The 15,724-nt window shown below is 40.3% G+C and overlaps 1 protein-coding gene across 1 annotated transcript in view; it reads right to left on the bottom strand.

The window, feature by feature from the left end:
- TINAGL1 (tubulointerstitial nephritis antigen like 1) overlaps positions 1–15,724 on the bottom strand; it is a 44,769-nt gene that overhangs the window by 11,958 nt on the left and 17,087 nt on the right. Inside the window, exons 4-10 of the mRNA XM_058195423.1 lie at positions 11,641–11,733; positions 10,846–10,960; positions 8,736–8,859; positions 7,456–7,606; positions 6,700–6,889; positions 5,149–5,194; positions 1,938–2,061 (exon numbers count right to left, since the gene is read on the bottom strand). Coding sequence (XP_058051406.1) covers positions 1,938–2,061; positions 5,149–5,194; positions 6,700–6,889; positions 7,456–7,606; positions 8,736–8,859; positions 10,846–10,960; positions 11,641–11,733 — 843 coding nt within the window. The remainder of the gene's footprint in view (positions 1–1,937; positions 2,062–5,148; positions 5,195–6,699; positions 6,890–7,455; positions 7,607–8,735; positions 8,860–10,845; positions 10,961–11,640; positions 11,734–15,724) is intronic.

Genomic DNA, 15,724 nt, shown 5'->3' on the forward strand with positions numbered 1-15,724 from the left:
GTAATAATTTTGTGTTATTTTTATATTTTATATTTTCTGTATTCTATGGTTTTACAATCATATTGTATGTTGCCCAGACTCAGGATGGAGTTGGGCAATCTATGAATTTAATAAATGAATAATTAACTAACAAGCTAATTAACTAACTAGTCTGTTTTTAAACCATCCAAGCGAATAGTAATCATCATTCCATCTTGGGATAATACCTTTTACAGATAAAATAATGCAAAGGTATCGCAAGGAAAGAACATAAATCTGGACGATTAAAAAAATGAATATTTAAACACCAGTAGTATAAAAGCCGTCCAAAAACCTGTTTTAAAAATCAGTTTGAAATTACTTGTTATCAATCTGCTTTCAGTAAATGGCAGATGCTAACGGCTGCAGGGCTCTGCCTGGCAATTGTGTGGGTGACAGTAGCTATCTAAAATGAACAGGTTGAGATAAATTCATCACGGTGACCAGGAACATAGAGGAGCGAGGGAGAAATAAGTGGCTTTCTTTTCAGCTGTCGTACAGAAGGGGCAACAGAGGAACACAGGTGTGCAGTGTGAGAGGAAGTCATTCATTTCGCCCGTCTGAAATCTTTTGCTCAGCTTTACTGGCTGACTCTCAGTCTGGTTGCTGAGAAAAAAGGATGAAAACTTCACCCCATGTTTTTACTCCATGCCATACATGACTTGATCCACTTCAGTCTTCAGTTGATTTTTTTCTGAGTGGAAGGATTCCAAATTTTCTAGCCTTTTCTTAACTGAAAATGTTCCAGCTGCCCTTTTCCAGCCTGTTATTGTCACTTTAGTCCTTTTTCAACCAGAATGGTACCGAGTATCCTAATGTAGACATACAGCAGATTTGTAGAAGACAGGGGTGTCCTCAAAGGACAAGTATAAAAGTAAAAATTGTGGTTGTGATGGTGTGGTTGAAAATCTGCCTGTTTTTTATAGCAATAGCACTTATATACGGCTTCACAGTGTTTTGCAGCCCTTTCTAAGCAATTTACAGAGTCAGCCTACTGCCCCAAACAATCTGGGTCCTCGTTTTACCGACCTTGGAAGGATGGAAGACTAAGTCAACCTTCAGCTGGTCAGAATCGCCTGGCAATGAGGAGAGTCAGCCAGCAATACTGCATTCTAACCACTGCACCCTCACAACTTTTTATAGGTGACGCTAAGTGTGTATGAGACAGAGTATGTGTGTTTGTGTGCATGCATTCTTGTTAGCGTTATCACATTGCAAAATTTCTACCTGGACTTTGGACTTGCATTACCTTTTGTTTCCTCAATGAAAATGGGGTAGTATAAAGTTATAGATCACCTAGGACTGACACCTGGTAATTTAACAAATACTAAGTAATATACTGTTATAGTGTATTAAAAATACCGATAGGGTCCAAACAGAGTTCTGGCTGGTTTTGAAAGACTGGATTGGGGTAGACAGAGAGCAAAATTTACTGCTCTAGAACAGGAAAAAAAATGGATTTCTAACACATTTCTAGGGCCAATAAATAATGGGTAGGATGATGAATTTGAGAAATATTCTGGAAGCCAGGTATAAATAAAGCTACAAACCTCCAGAGGAGGCCCATAATTTCATATATGTAGGTAGCACTCAACTTACAATGGCAATAGAGCCTGCCCATGCTTTTATGACTTTTTTGTGATGGTCATTAAGCAAACACCATGGCTGTTAATGCTATGATTGTTAAGCAAACCCATTGTCGCTATGAGAGATTTTTGCTGAAAACTGGAAATAAATGCTACAGTTAGTCAAAAACTAACTGTAGTTTTGAGTTTTCCTGACACTGTTACAGTATCTACTGCTGGAACCGCAGTGCCAAAGCAAACACAACTTTGACATTTCTCATTAGATGAAGTATTCACTCGCAAAGGGACACCTTGGATTTGGGTTTCTCGTTGACTTCTAGTGATCTCACTCACCCAGTAATTTTGACAGAATGGGTACCATGTCGTCGGTACTGTTCTGGCTTCCCAGCTGCTACAGGAGTATGCTGATAAATCCCACTTTGATACACAAAGAAGTCTTCGTGTACTTCCATGATGGCTGCAGAGGAATGGAAAGGAGGTAAATTATGGATCTAGGCTAGAAAAGAATCTGACATGAACATTCTATTCTTCATAACTCAAATACCAATATTTCTGGGCTCACCCACACAACAAAAGTTAGGGAACTTGGCAGAAGTCTAGAGTTCATTGAATTCTCCAACCAGTTTCTATACTTCTTGCACCAAAGAGGACAATGCATAGGGCCATGACATATGGAAGACTTTGTTGCTTGCATAGAAGGTAGAACCAGGAAGGACCTGGTTATGGTCAAGAAAATTGGCCTATTGGTGGCAGTTGTGCTCTCTTGCCTTCCCCAGCAAGCTACCCAAGCTTAATAACACTTAACCAGACATAACATTTTGCACCCTTTATTCATCCAGTTGTAGAAAGATGAATAGCAGAGTTTAGCCCTCTCAAGATGATTCACCAGCAAGCTTCTAAAGATCAGCCATAACTGTACCTTATGATATCTTCTACCCCAATTTCCAAGATGGCTGGTTTTCCCCAGTTCAATTCATAAGAATCCAACCTTGGAAAGTTAAGGACGCCCACTTAAGGAAGTGGGACAGAGGGTGGGGGGCAGGAGGATCACAGGAATATTGTGACTGTTCCAACCAAAAAGCATTAAAATAGAATGCAAAGAACAGCTTTGGGCATCCAGCAGGTTTGAAAGTTTGTTTCCTCAGCTTGCTTCTGAATTACCATAATGCCAGTGGTATTTAACCCTGAGAGGTTTTGGAAGCCACTCTGGGCTGTTTCCTGATTCATTATTGGCCCAGATTACTAAGGCTGCAAATTACTGTCCAGAGAGAGTGTTGCTCATTTTCCTTTTCCTGGTGACCTCCTGGGCAAGTCCACACAGGTTTTTGAGAACATTATGGAAAAGTTTTCTTATTACTTTTTTCCTAGAGTTTTTGTTCTTTTAGCTTCCTTGGTATTTCCTTGGTAGACAGCCCTGGTATTTTCCATTTCTCATTGAAATGATAACCAGTTAAATCCTGGTTAATTTTGAGCCCAATCAAGCTTTGCTAGGCGCCACCACTTTCTTGCCTAGGAAGCTTTACGGTTCGAAGGCAAACTTTCTACTCACTTCAGACTGACTGAACTTTCTAGATTGATAGAAGGCACTGGATCATTTAATAGTCATAAAGGCTACGTTCACACAAGTTGCTAAACTGGATCAAGCTAACCAAGATGAAAGCTATCCACACTTGAATGAAACTGTTAGATTAAATAATCTGGTTAAATGTGGACAGGGCAGCATCACCAGTTCCTGGCAGTTTTTGTAATAATTGTTCTGTGAAAACTATAGTGTTTCCAAACTTCCTTATGTCTTCCAGCAAAGTCATGTTTGACTTTTTGGCCAAAATAATAATAATTATTATTATTATTATTATTATTATTATTATTATTATTATTATTATTATTATTATTATTATTATTATTATTATTATTAAATTTTTATACCACCCTTCTCCCGAAGGACTCAGGGCGGTGAACAGGCAAATAAAATAATACAATATATTACAATAAAACACATTTTAAAAAACTTATTCAAAATAGCCTAAATTTAAAATACCATACAAAATATAAAAAAATAAACCCCAATAAAATCCATATTTAAAAACCCTATTTAAGCCAGTCCTGCTCGAAAGAATAGATATGTCTTCAGCTCGCGGCGAAAGGTCCGGAGGTCAGGAAGTTGTCGAAGTCCTTTAATACTTTATTCCTTCATATCAGAAAGAAAATTTACATTCCTACAACCAGCTAGACCAGGTGAAAGGTTTGTTATTGAATGAATTGTGAGAAGCAACCTTGAATTTTAACTTGCTGTATGAACCAGATCCTCATGTTAAGTCACCACATGATTCATTTACTTTGGTCACTACATATTCTGTGAACATGTCCACATGTCCACTGCATATTGTTCACAGTCCAACAACACTGTCTTTGTTCACCCAGGTTGAGGCTTCAGCATGTTGTGGGAATCCAATGATAGTCAATTATCTGTGGCTAAGAATGGCTCCTTAAAAAAAACAAGTCTCCTTTGACTCCTTCATTTATTTTATATTATGTTGTCATTCTGGTTTTCTGTTATAGACCAATTCAAGAATATTTCCTTTTGCCTTCTGGAGAACAGAAAAGTGGATTGTTGCTTCCTAAGGATGCGGTAGCTCAGTGGCTAAGCTTGTCAATTGAAAGATCAGCATTTCAGCAGTTCGAATCTCTAGTGCTGCAGAACGGGGTGAGCTTCCGTTACTTGTCCCAGCTTCTGCCAACCTAGCAGTTTGAAAGCACGTAAATAATGCAAATAGAAAAATAGGGACCACCTTTGGTGGGAAGGTAACAGCATTCCGTGTGCCTTTGGCATTTAGTCATGCTGGCCACATGACCACGGAGACATCTTCGGACAGCGCTGGCTCTTAGGCTTTGAAACGGAGATGAGCACCGACCCCTAGAGTCGGGAACGACTAGCACATATGTGCGAGGGGAACCTTTACCTTTACCTTTTAAGCAGCTTAAGATTTGAGAGACTGTTGTGTAAATAGCTAGCTGCAAACTTCTCCATTATAAGTGAGCATAACTTCACCAAATCATAAGCAGGCTGTTACAAAGAAAATTAGAATGTCTGTATGGGAATAAATAGGTTAAATACCAAAAAAAAATATTGCTGGAATTAGCTTTCTTAGATTCTTTCCATGCACAATTCTCACAGAGTTCTCTTTAGCAAGATTTATTGAGATGAAGTCAATAGGTTACAAGAATTCCAACAGCTGGATTATTTCCAATTTAAAACCATTACGTCCCTATGAACATTAGGGCAGAGACCTTCTGGTTTTCTTTCTGGCAACCTTCCTATGATCTCATGAGGGAGATGGTCTGCTCACTGACATTGGAGGAGCTTGCAACAGATTATTTACATAGCGATCTCTTGATTCTTAGTAGTCTTGAAATAAATCATTTCCAAGAAAAATACAGACATATTACTAATAAAGGGGAAACTCAGCCACCACTTTGTAGTACAAATCATTTCTCCTTTGTGTGACTTTCCACCCTGATGTGTATTTCAGAGAGCCCACCTCACCTTGCACAGGTCCATTTTCCATTAACTCCTTCATGATCTCTTTCTCCTACAAACAAATGACAGATGTTAGATCGATAGAGAATCAAAAGCAATTATTTATTTCTCATGAAGAGAGAAGCTCCTAGATGAGGAGCTTATGTTCTGATCAATTTAAGGGCCAAGTTGATCCTATTTTATTTATTTATTTTATTTATTTTATTAGATTTTTATACCGCTCTTCTCCCGAAGGACTCAGGGCGGTGTACAGCCAAATAATAAAAACCCCACAATATACACATTAAAACAAACGTAAAACCAAGCATATTACATAAATGGCCAAAATTTAAGAATTTAAAACCCTAAAATGCATAAAAATCCTAATTAAAATTTAATAAAACTTTTAAGCCAGTCCCGCTTGAATAAATAAATGCGTTTTCATATTTAACATATTTTTCTATTTTAGTGCTTCCCAGTGTCCATCATCATCATCAGCCCCTTTGGTTCGAGTCAGAGGATTGATGTGTACTCTAATACTGGCATTTAGAGAGTGCCTGGTTGAACTGAAAATCGATATATAGTCATGCTGATATTACTTAATAATGGAGACTACCAAGGACTCCCTTAACTTCCTTCACTTTTCTCCCAAGAATTTCAACACAAGTTTTCAGAGATGCAAAAAGTTAGCTCAGGGGCAGGTTCAATTTCAGAGTTCCTTGCTTTGCTGGGCTTAGGTAGCCCACTGTCCAGCTAGAACAGACCCTGGTGCATCCAGTTTTGACTTGCTGTACCAAAATGGGTGACCATATTCTCCCAGTCTTAGTGGAGTTAAGCTAATGGCTACAGGTAATCCTTAACATATGACCATAAGAATGGTGGTGATACAGTGATTAGAATGCAGTACTGAAGGCTACTTCTGCTGACTACCAGTAATGCCAGCAGTTCGCAGTTCGATCCTGACATGGCTCAAGGTTGACTCAGCCTTCCATTCTTCCAAGGTCGATAAAGTGAGGACCCAGATTATTGGGGGCAATATGCTGATTCTGTAAACTGCTTAAAGAGGTCTCTAAAAGCACTGTGAAGTGGTATATAAGTCTAAGTGCTATTGCTAAATTCTATTGGTCACCCATGTGACTTACCCATTTTACTATCTTTTTTGAAGCAGTCGTTAAGCAAACACCAGGTTGTAAAGCAACTATTGTGGTTGTTAAGCGACAATTGCAGTTGTTAAGTGACTATTGTGTTTGTTAAGTGAACCAATTATTCACTATGGGCCGGTTTTGCTAAAAACCAGAAATAAATGCTGTTGTTTTGGCAGAACTTTTAATTAGAGATGTTTTATTGTCCTATTAATTTTTTTCTTCCCCAATAGCAAACTGTTGCTGTAAACGAGTTCACTTTTTTATTATATCCTTTTTATTGTAAAGGCTGTAATAAATAAATTTGATTTGATGACCACTGTTCTACTTAAATCGAATAGCAATGCCTGGTCTTATTTCCATTTCCCATAGATCCTGACCCCCCCCCCTCACAAATTTTACCAGCATGCTAATAAGAAGAAAAGGCGGGACTTACATTTGAGGAGAGACGATATGCAGGTGTGGATTGGTAGATCTCATTGGAGTCAGTTTGTGAGTTGGGGCAACGTGCTGTGGCTTGCCTCTTTCCCCTGCCAGTGGATCGGGTGTGCATCATGCAAGGTGGACTGGCAAGGGAGCTCTCCTTTTCTTGACTGGTAAAGGGGTAACATTCATCGGTCACCACCCTAGAAGACCCAAGGGAGAAAAGAGAACGGTTTGGAGGTGTCTTGGAACTCAGGACTCATGCCCAGGCTCCCTTCCAAAGATCAAACTGTTCATGAGCTACCTTACCAGTGTTTGAAGGTCATGGTGATAAATAGCAACCTAGAGAAATGTGATCCAGATTGTTGACTAACACAAAGCAATCATATGCTGTCTACCCTATGTTCTCTAAACATCTTTCTCCTGAACTTCTGCAGGAAACCAAGGATTGTCATACAGAATACAGAACAACAGAGTTGGAATGAATATTGTAGGTCTTCTACCATCCTGGACAAATGACTGTCCAATCTTTTTTTGAAGCCCTTCAGTGATGGAGCATCCAAAACTCTGGGAGTTAAGCTTTCAATTGATTAATTGTTGTTACTGTCAGGAAATTTCTCCTTAGTTCCAGTCATAGTCTAGTCAAATATCATAGTAGGTTGTACTCTTGGAAATGAATGTCCCTTTCACTATTCCCATGTTGCTGGCCTCACAGGAAAATCCAAATTGTCCCAAGCTCATTTGCAGAAAAGGACCATCGGCCACTCACCCTCTCCTGCGCAGGAACCACCAGGCTCCATCCACACGGCCTCCACTGCACCCTTGTTGGTGGCGAGTGTTGCAAGACAGCAGGTTCTGGGGGGACAAGGCAGGTGTCATATGTCCCATGGAGTGGATTGAGATCCGGTCAGAGGCCACCGCTGGAGAGAAAAAAGAAACTTGTGGTTAGAAACCTGTTGTGTTTCTTGCATCCAACTCTCCAGCTGCAGATCCAGGATTGAAGATCAGGAAAAGGGGAACTGAGGGCCAGTGAAGAGAGAGACAACAATATTGAAGTGCAAGTCCATAAGCATGAGAAAAAGGAATCAGATCATGCTTGAGAAGGCTAATGCAAAATACATTCATATGTATCTCTAGACCCTGCAGGTGCTTACGAGATTTTCAGAAGCCAATCAAGGAAGAAGAAATTATCCTGGAACTGAGTCAACAAGTCCAAAGAAACCAAGGGTCCTGTCATTGAGCCATGTGCAGATGATATGGAGCTAAATGGACTAAGTATAGGTACTCATTGACTTACGATCATAATTGGAATCAGAATTTCCACTGTTCAGCAAGGCAGTTGCTAAGCCAGTCAAATCCAATTTCATGACCATTTTTGCCACATTGTTAGGTGAATCACTGCAATTGTTAAGTGAAGCACAGGTTTGTTATGTGAATCTGTCTACCCTACTTTGCTTGTTTGAAGTTGGGTCTGAAGGTCACCAATGGAGATCACCTGACCCCAGAATGCTGCAATCATTGTAAATACATGCCAGTTGCCTACCATCTCAATTTTGATCATGTGATCATGGGGTCATAGGTGCCAGGACTGATTGCAAATCTATTTTTTTAGTGTCATTGGAACTTCAAACGGTCACTAAATGAATGGATTGTAAGTCAAGGACTATCTCATAAGTCTGTGTCTTTTAATGTGCTTAAATAGGAAGAGAGAACTGGCAACCTTTTGAAGGCCAAGGCCAGTAATTCATGCCTTAAAGAGCTACAAGTGGGTGGGGGCCATATCACCTATGAAGTTGGAATAGTTTGGAGGATTTATTTTTTTAAAAATATATTGAGAGCCCCCCAAAAGGGATAAGAAGCAGACAACAGTTTGCACACCATAGTGGATGACAACTTACCCTACTTACCCTGGACAGTCATTTGCCCAAATGATATAAGGACTGCTGTCTTGGGCAAGGGTTGGACTAGAAGACCTCTAAGGTTCCTTCTAGTCCTAGGATTCTATGATTCTATGCTCAGGCTGTCACATTTGCATCCAAGGATTGCTACCTGCTGTGGAAAAGGCCCATGATCCCGCACAGTTGCCTTGATCGAGAGGCTCATGGATCATCCCAGACCACTTATCGGCAGCATTGAAATGGGAAGGGAGCACTTCATTGGTGGCCATGTTGATCTGCAGAAAACAGAGGAAAGCAGAAAGAGAATGAATCACTCAATAAACAACAATTTTCCCAGGAGTCCCAGGAATCATAGGCAAATCGTGATCCGGGGGGGTGGGGAGGAGGGCTATGAACATTCTGAGATGTTCCCCCAGAGCAGGAACTGCTATTCCATAAACCCAGGAGTGAAATCCAGCAGGTTCTAACAGGTTCTGGAGAACCGGTAGTGGATCTTTTGAGTAGTTCAGAGAACTGGCAAATACCACCTCTGGCTGGCCCCAGAGTAGGGAGGGAATGGAGATTTTGCAACATCCTTCCCCTGCCACCCCCACCAAGCCATCCCCACAGAACCAGTAGTAAAAAAAATTGGATTTCACCACTGCATAAATCTTTCCGCAAAATGGTTGTTCTCGTTTATGGCAACTTTGAATGAAGATGCTCAACCTTTGTCAATAACAGCAAGAAGAGCAGTGGTAAAAGGAGGGTAAAAAGTTTAAGATGAGCAGCCACAATAGTATGATTGGAGCTCCACTTTTTTAGATACGTTGTGAAAGACACATTAAAAAAAGAAGTTGAACTTTCATTGCAGTGTCAATTCTACCATTTTTCTATTTTGAACCCTACCCCACAGAGCAGCTACTCCAATGTTTATCAACGTGGCAACTTTAAGCTGTGTAGACTTCAGCTCCCAGAATTCCTCAACCAGCATGCCTGTTCGGGAATTCTGGGAGTTGAAGTCCATACAGTTTAAGATTGCCAAGGTTGAGAAACACCGATCCATTCAACCAACAATATCATTTTCTCCTGTCCATTTCTCAAAGCAACAACAATTTTCAGAATAGATTTAGGATTTAGCAGGAACTTGAGCAAGTTTTGCAATCCTTTTATTGGTGAAAATGCATGCTGCAAGAGGACAAGCGGTGGAACCTACACATATTTCCCTACCCCTAGGCAGCAGCAGGGTGGTTGCAGATCCCCAAGGCTGTATCTTGCAAAACATCTCAATGTTCAAAGCATTTTTCTCTTAGATTCCAAAACATGATATTTTTGTTCCAGACCTTCTTGCCACTCCTGTTATTGATTCAAGAGAATACAACAAGCATTCCAAGTTTTGTAGAGATGCCAAAGTTATGGGGTGTGTTTGTGTGTGTATGCATGTGTGTTCCCTTCAATTTGTACAGTGCAACAGTCTGGCCATTCTACTGTGTCAAATGCCAGAAGTCAACATAATGGAACAACACACTTCCTAGTCTTTGGATATCACTGCTACGAACATAGTGTGAAATACTTACTATATTCCGCTTAGATTCAACTTTTCCTCCAAAGATTTTAAAACACTGAAGAGCTATCTTGGTACAACATAGCAAACTGAACCTGGATTTACTGAATGGACTCAGTTCCTTCAATTCCCATAAAAACCACAGCCATAAAGCATTTGCCCCTCAAGTGCTGTGTGAATCAACCAATGTCTCTCTCCTCTCCTCCTTGTTTTATTTGGGTAATTTCAAGACAAGTCCTAATATTTTCACACAATTCACTTACCAAGATTATTTAACTCTGGACTAACATACTACACTGAATCTTTACATAACCAAAATCAAAGCAAAGCCATACTGCACTCATAGGCTTCATAGACCATATCAACCAATCTAAAAGACACAACATAGTAGACTAAGTTTGCAGCTTGGTTCTCATAACACAGAGGATCTAATTATGAATTAATTATCTTTCTGGATTTATGTAATACCCTAAATTAACCAAACAAACACCCATCTACTCCCCTTTCCAAAAAATCTTATCTAAAGTTTAAAAGAACCAATGGGTTGTGGGAATGAAACTACTAGCTCTTCAAAGAATATGTTGTGTAAAAACACCATCCCAGTCTACTTGAAAGTTATAGATGTAGGGATGAAACCAGAGGATGAAAACTATGCACCCCGGATGAAGTTCTTGCCAGAAAAGTAGAATAAATCTAACAAATAAATGAGAAAACCACTTACATGAAGCTCATTCATATTCATGACAGATGTAGGAGGCTTGATGGTGCCAAGACGATACCGAATGCCCTCCTCCAGTGTCATCCCCCAGAACTGGCTGTAGTTGGAAGCTCTCCAGCTAAAGAAAGACAGAAGACAATCTGCTAAAAAGACAAAGCTTGGCTCTGCCAAGGAAGAATACTCAGAATGAGCCATGGTAAAATGTCCATCTCAGGTTGTAACATTTGGATCCGTTGTAGGATGAATTTAGTTTCCTCTTTCCTGGTTGCTAATTAGCTCAGAATGAAAAGCAAAAGTCCGACTCCTTCTGGAACCTGAACTAGTGAATGGGTTAAGCATCTAAGACAAGGGTCCCAGTCCTCTGGACCGTGGTCCACTAGTGGGATGAGAGGTATTTGCAACTGGGTCACAGTAACGATGGGAGAGCACATGTATAAGCACATGCATACCCACTTGCGTGAGCACATGCATGCACACTCCATTCACATGAGTGGCAAGCGCACGTGTGTGCTGCTCATGCAAACAGAGCTGCCCGTGCACATGTATACTCACGCAGAACCATCCCCTCTCCACCCACCCCGCTGGGCCAAAAAGCCAGAAAAGTTGGGGAACTCGGATCTAAGGCAGCTGGTTTGTTCCAACTAGTTCAGAAAGCATGAGCCTTAATTCCCAGTGATGGTTTTATAAACGCCCATAGTTTTTATTTTGAACTGATCTACTAAAGCATCTGGATGCGACTTAAATTCTTCAGTTCAGCCCATGCTCCATCAATTCAAAGAATAGAAATTTTGTCCTTACCCATAATTCCCTCTGTTGATGGCATCAATCATGTCCCCACTGATAAGACAGATGTGGTTTTCACACTCCCATTCACCATGCCCATTGCAAGTACTGTGGAGAAAAGACACAGAAAGAATCATTAAGGACTCAAAAGGAGACTGAGTTCATCACAAATCCAAATCTGAGATCTGCAATTATAGGTAATCCTCAACGTATGACCAAAATTGGGACCAGAATTTCCATTGCTAAGCAAGGCATATTTTTTTTTAATTTATATCCCATTTATATCTCATATTATAATCTTTTCTCACACGTTTATAAGCAAATCACTGCTGTTATAAAATGAATAATCTGTTGTTAAGCAAATCTGACTTTCCCTCATTGGCTTTACTTGTCAGAAGCGGCTGGGAAGCTTGCAAAGGATGATCACATGATGCTGCAACCATCATAAATACATGCCAAGCATCTGAATTTTGATCAATGACTGGATGGAATGGTACGAAGGTTGTAAGTGCAAGAACTAGTCATAAGTAGCTTTTTCAGTGCCATTGTAATTTCAAAAAGTTGCTAAATGAATGGTTGTAAATTGAGGATTAGCTCTATATCTAGATGACATGTTTTTGACCTGTTGATTTGGAAGAATCAAATAAGGCAATGCCTGGTGTTTCAAGAAATAGTCAAGATAGGAGCAGAGCAGTCCAAGATGGGGAAAAGAGTGGGAAAAGAAGGGAAGGGAAGGGACCGGAAGGGAAAGGAAAGGAAAGGAAAGGAAAGAGGCAGGACTGATCAAGAGATAGCCAAGACTACATGCCAAACTACATGTTACACAGAACAGATTTTTACCTGACTTTTTCCATTGGCTGCATTCACACTCTCAATCTTATTAACCTATTCTCTGGCTTTGCACATACTATATTGAGAAGGAGGATTGGGGTAAAAACATCTTTATCGTAATGAACTGTTCAAAATTAAAACCAACCAACCAAAACTATCATATTGTGCCAAGCAGCCTGGCACAATATGGGTTGGCACCAGTCTTCTTAAGGGGATTGAATGAAACCATACACCATACCACAGAAAAGGTGGAAAAGAAGCAACTACTTAAACAAGTATTCCTCAAACACGGTAACTTTCAGATACGTGGACTTCAGTTCCCAGAATTCCCCAGCCAGCATGCTGAGGAACATTGATTTAAACCAATAATACAAAAGTAACAGCTCAGGGATCATGTGTGATCTGGCAAGTATCCAGAATGCCTCAACATTCCTAGACTTCAGAGATTCCTGCACCATTTAGTGAGGCCATCTAACAAAGATCAAATAATCACCTGCTGTTTTGTTTCCAGGAAACAGAACCAAGATGGATGAAGGAGGTATGGGGAGTGTGAGAAGGGCTCAGCAATAATTAATTGTTGTTGTTTTTTTACCTTTGGTGGAGGAAATAAACTTTAAAAATAAATGGATATTTTTAAAAAGCCTTTTCCACTTGGATCTCAGCTCCACCACCTTTTCAAAGGCAGACCTTGACTTGCCGTGCAAGAGGTAAAGTCCTAATTATGAATTGCCCTAAAAACTCATTTGTGTGTTTGTTTCTTGAGTGACTCTGTCCAAGTACTGAGTTGGCAAACATACTGCAGAAAAGCTACTGGGTCTAGACCGGGAGTGCAAAGGTTTAACAGCAGGAGAAGTAAATGGAGTTTAAAAAGAAGACTGCATTCAGCTTCCAGTGGCTGCTGTTTCTTTTCAGGCCAATGTTCCGGGTCAGACATGCATAAGGACACGCACAAGTTTCACATTCCTCTTTACTCCTGTGCATTTGATGTAAGTTACTAAAAAAGGAAAAAATGACATCAGTCCTTTCCTGCCCATCAATAATCTCTTGAGAGAAGTGGAGACAGGGGCACCTCCTCCTTCCCGCTTCTCCTTTATGTGTTGCCCATTCAAAGTCTCCTTCAAGTCAAGCACAATTCCTAGTGACATCATGGATGGAGTGAGGTGGTTTTCTTGGCAGCCATGCAGAAAAGGTCGGGCATGGCTTTCTCTCAGGAAGTGTTTTGACTTCCAGCTTGTAGCCTTAACAATCCTTGAAAGGCTTCCATTCACCTTCTTCCTGGGTCTTTCAACCCTCCTTGATTTTTAGGGATCCACCAAGCTCAACTAATTGGGTATCCACTAGACCTTAAATAGCCACAATGGGATCTAGTCAATTTCATAATTCTTTCATCAGATTCGTCATGCCCAAGTTAACATGGGAACACCACGCTTGGAGTTCCCATGTGATGCTTTGGTGTACTTTTTCCTACTAGCTTCCTAGCAGGAGTAAACCCAATAATTTCATTCTGTATTTATTTGTATCCCACCTTTATTATTTTGATAAAGAACTCATCAAAATGAGTTGGCAAACATACCTAACAGTCCTTCCTCCTCCTATTTTTCCCCACATCAACAACCCTGTGGCATGAATTGTGCTGCGAAAGAGTGACTAACTCAACTGGCTTTCATGCCTAAGGCAGGACTAGAATTCACAACTTCTTGGTGATTGGCCCAAAGTTATCCTACCAGCTTTCATGCCTAAGGCAGGACTAGAACTCACGGTCTCCTGGTTTCTAGCTTGCCACCTTCACCACTAGACCAAATTAGCTCTCTTAGTATAAGTACTAAGTAAGCATGGACTACAAGCTACAAACTTCTGAATGATTCATTATATAAGCAGTCAGGGAGCTAAGTGGATTTTTTCAGGGAAAACATAACTTTAATTGTCAGACCAATTGTACCATTAAGGCTGTGGCCTAACGTTTTGGAAAAACAGCTTTCCTGCAATTTCACTTTATTAAATCTAGTTCTACTTACTTAACTTTATTATGGATCACAGACACAGAGTACATAAAAGGAAATACAATATATAATACACAATATGGCCTGCGTAACAGAAGGTTGGTAGTCACACTTAGTCTACTGTCAATAATATACAAATTCTACAGCCTGCAAATATAAATTTTGCAAATGAAAAGAGAACTTCAGATATTTTTACTCCTAGGCTTTTTCTGTCCAGCTTGGAAATTGGCTAGTTCTACTGCATGAGAAACAAAGAACAAAGCTAACTCCTGTAATTGAATATCTCCTCTCTCCCCAAACTTTCCTTTTTTCCCCCTTTATGTATTTGCTTTTATTCCCACACAAAATATCCTTGTATATTACTAGGAACCTGTTTCAGTTTGTTTTGTTTTGTTTACATTTATATCCCGCCCTTCTCCGAAGACTCAGGGCGGCTTACAGTGTGTAAGGCAATAGTCTCATTCTATTTGTATATTTACAAAGTCAACTTATTGCCCCCCCAACAATCTGGGTCCTCATTTTACCTACCTTATAAAGGATGGAAGGCTGAGTCAACCTTGGACCTGGTGGGACTAGAACCTGCAGTAATTGCAGGCAGCTGTGTTTTAATAACAGGCTTCTTACAGCCTGAGCCACACCGCAGCCCTAAAGCCTTAGTAATGCATTCATTACTTAGTTTAAAGCCTTAGTAATGCATTCAGAACTAGGTACTTCCGTGGCTAATTAGGAACCTGAGGGTCAGTTTGCTACAGTAGTTAAGGCACTAGGCTAAAAACTGGTATAATGGGGATTCTAGTCCTGTCTTGGACACAAAGCCAACTGGGTGACCCTGGGCCAGTCCCTCCCTCTTGGCCCTAGGAAGAAGGCAATGGCAAGCCACTTCCAAAATTTTACCAAGAAAACTGCAGGGAACCTTCCAAAGCAAAGTGGGTTTAGCAGCTGTGTGACCCTAACTACAGACAACAGTAGCTTTGCTTCCCAAGAAATCCATATTATTTTTATGGATGGACTAATTTCTAGTTTTGAAGCCTCATTAAGCTTAGTTTGGATTTACACAGTTTAAACCTAATAGAGGAAAGTATTAGCTGGGGAGTAGAACTGGAAAAAAGAGCCAGTCTAGTGTTTAAGGCACCAGAATACAGACCAGGAGACTATGAGTTCTAGTCCTGCTTTAGCCCTGAAAGCCAGCTGGGTTACCTCTGTCTCACTCTCTCACCCTCGGAAGAAGGCAATGGCAAACTACTTCCAAAATCTCTGAAGAAAACTGC

The sequence above is a fragment of the Ahaetulla prasina genome, chromosome 10 (assembly GCF_028640845.1).
Source record: "Ahaetulla prasina isolate Xishuangbanna chromosome 10, ASM2864084v1, whole genome shotgun sequence".
Lineage (NCBI taxonomy): Eukaryota > Metazoa > Chordata > Lepidosauria > Squamata > Colubridae > Ahaetulla > Ahaetulla prasina.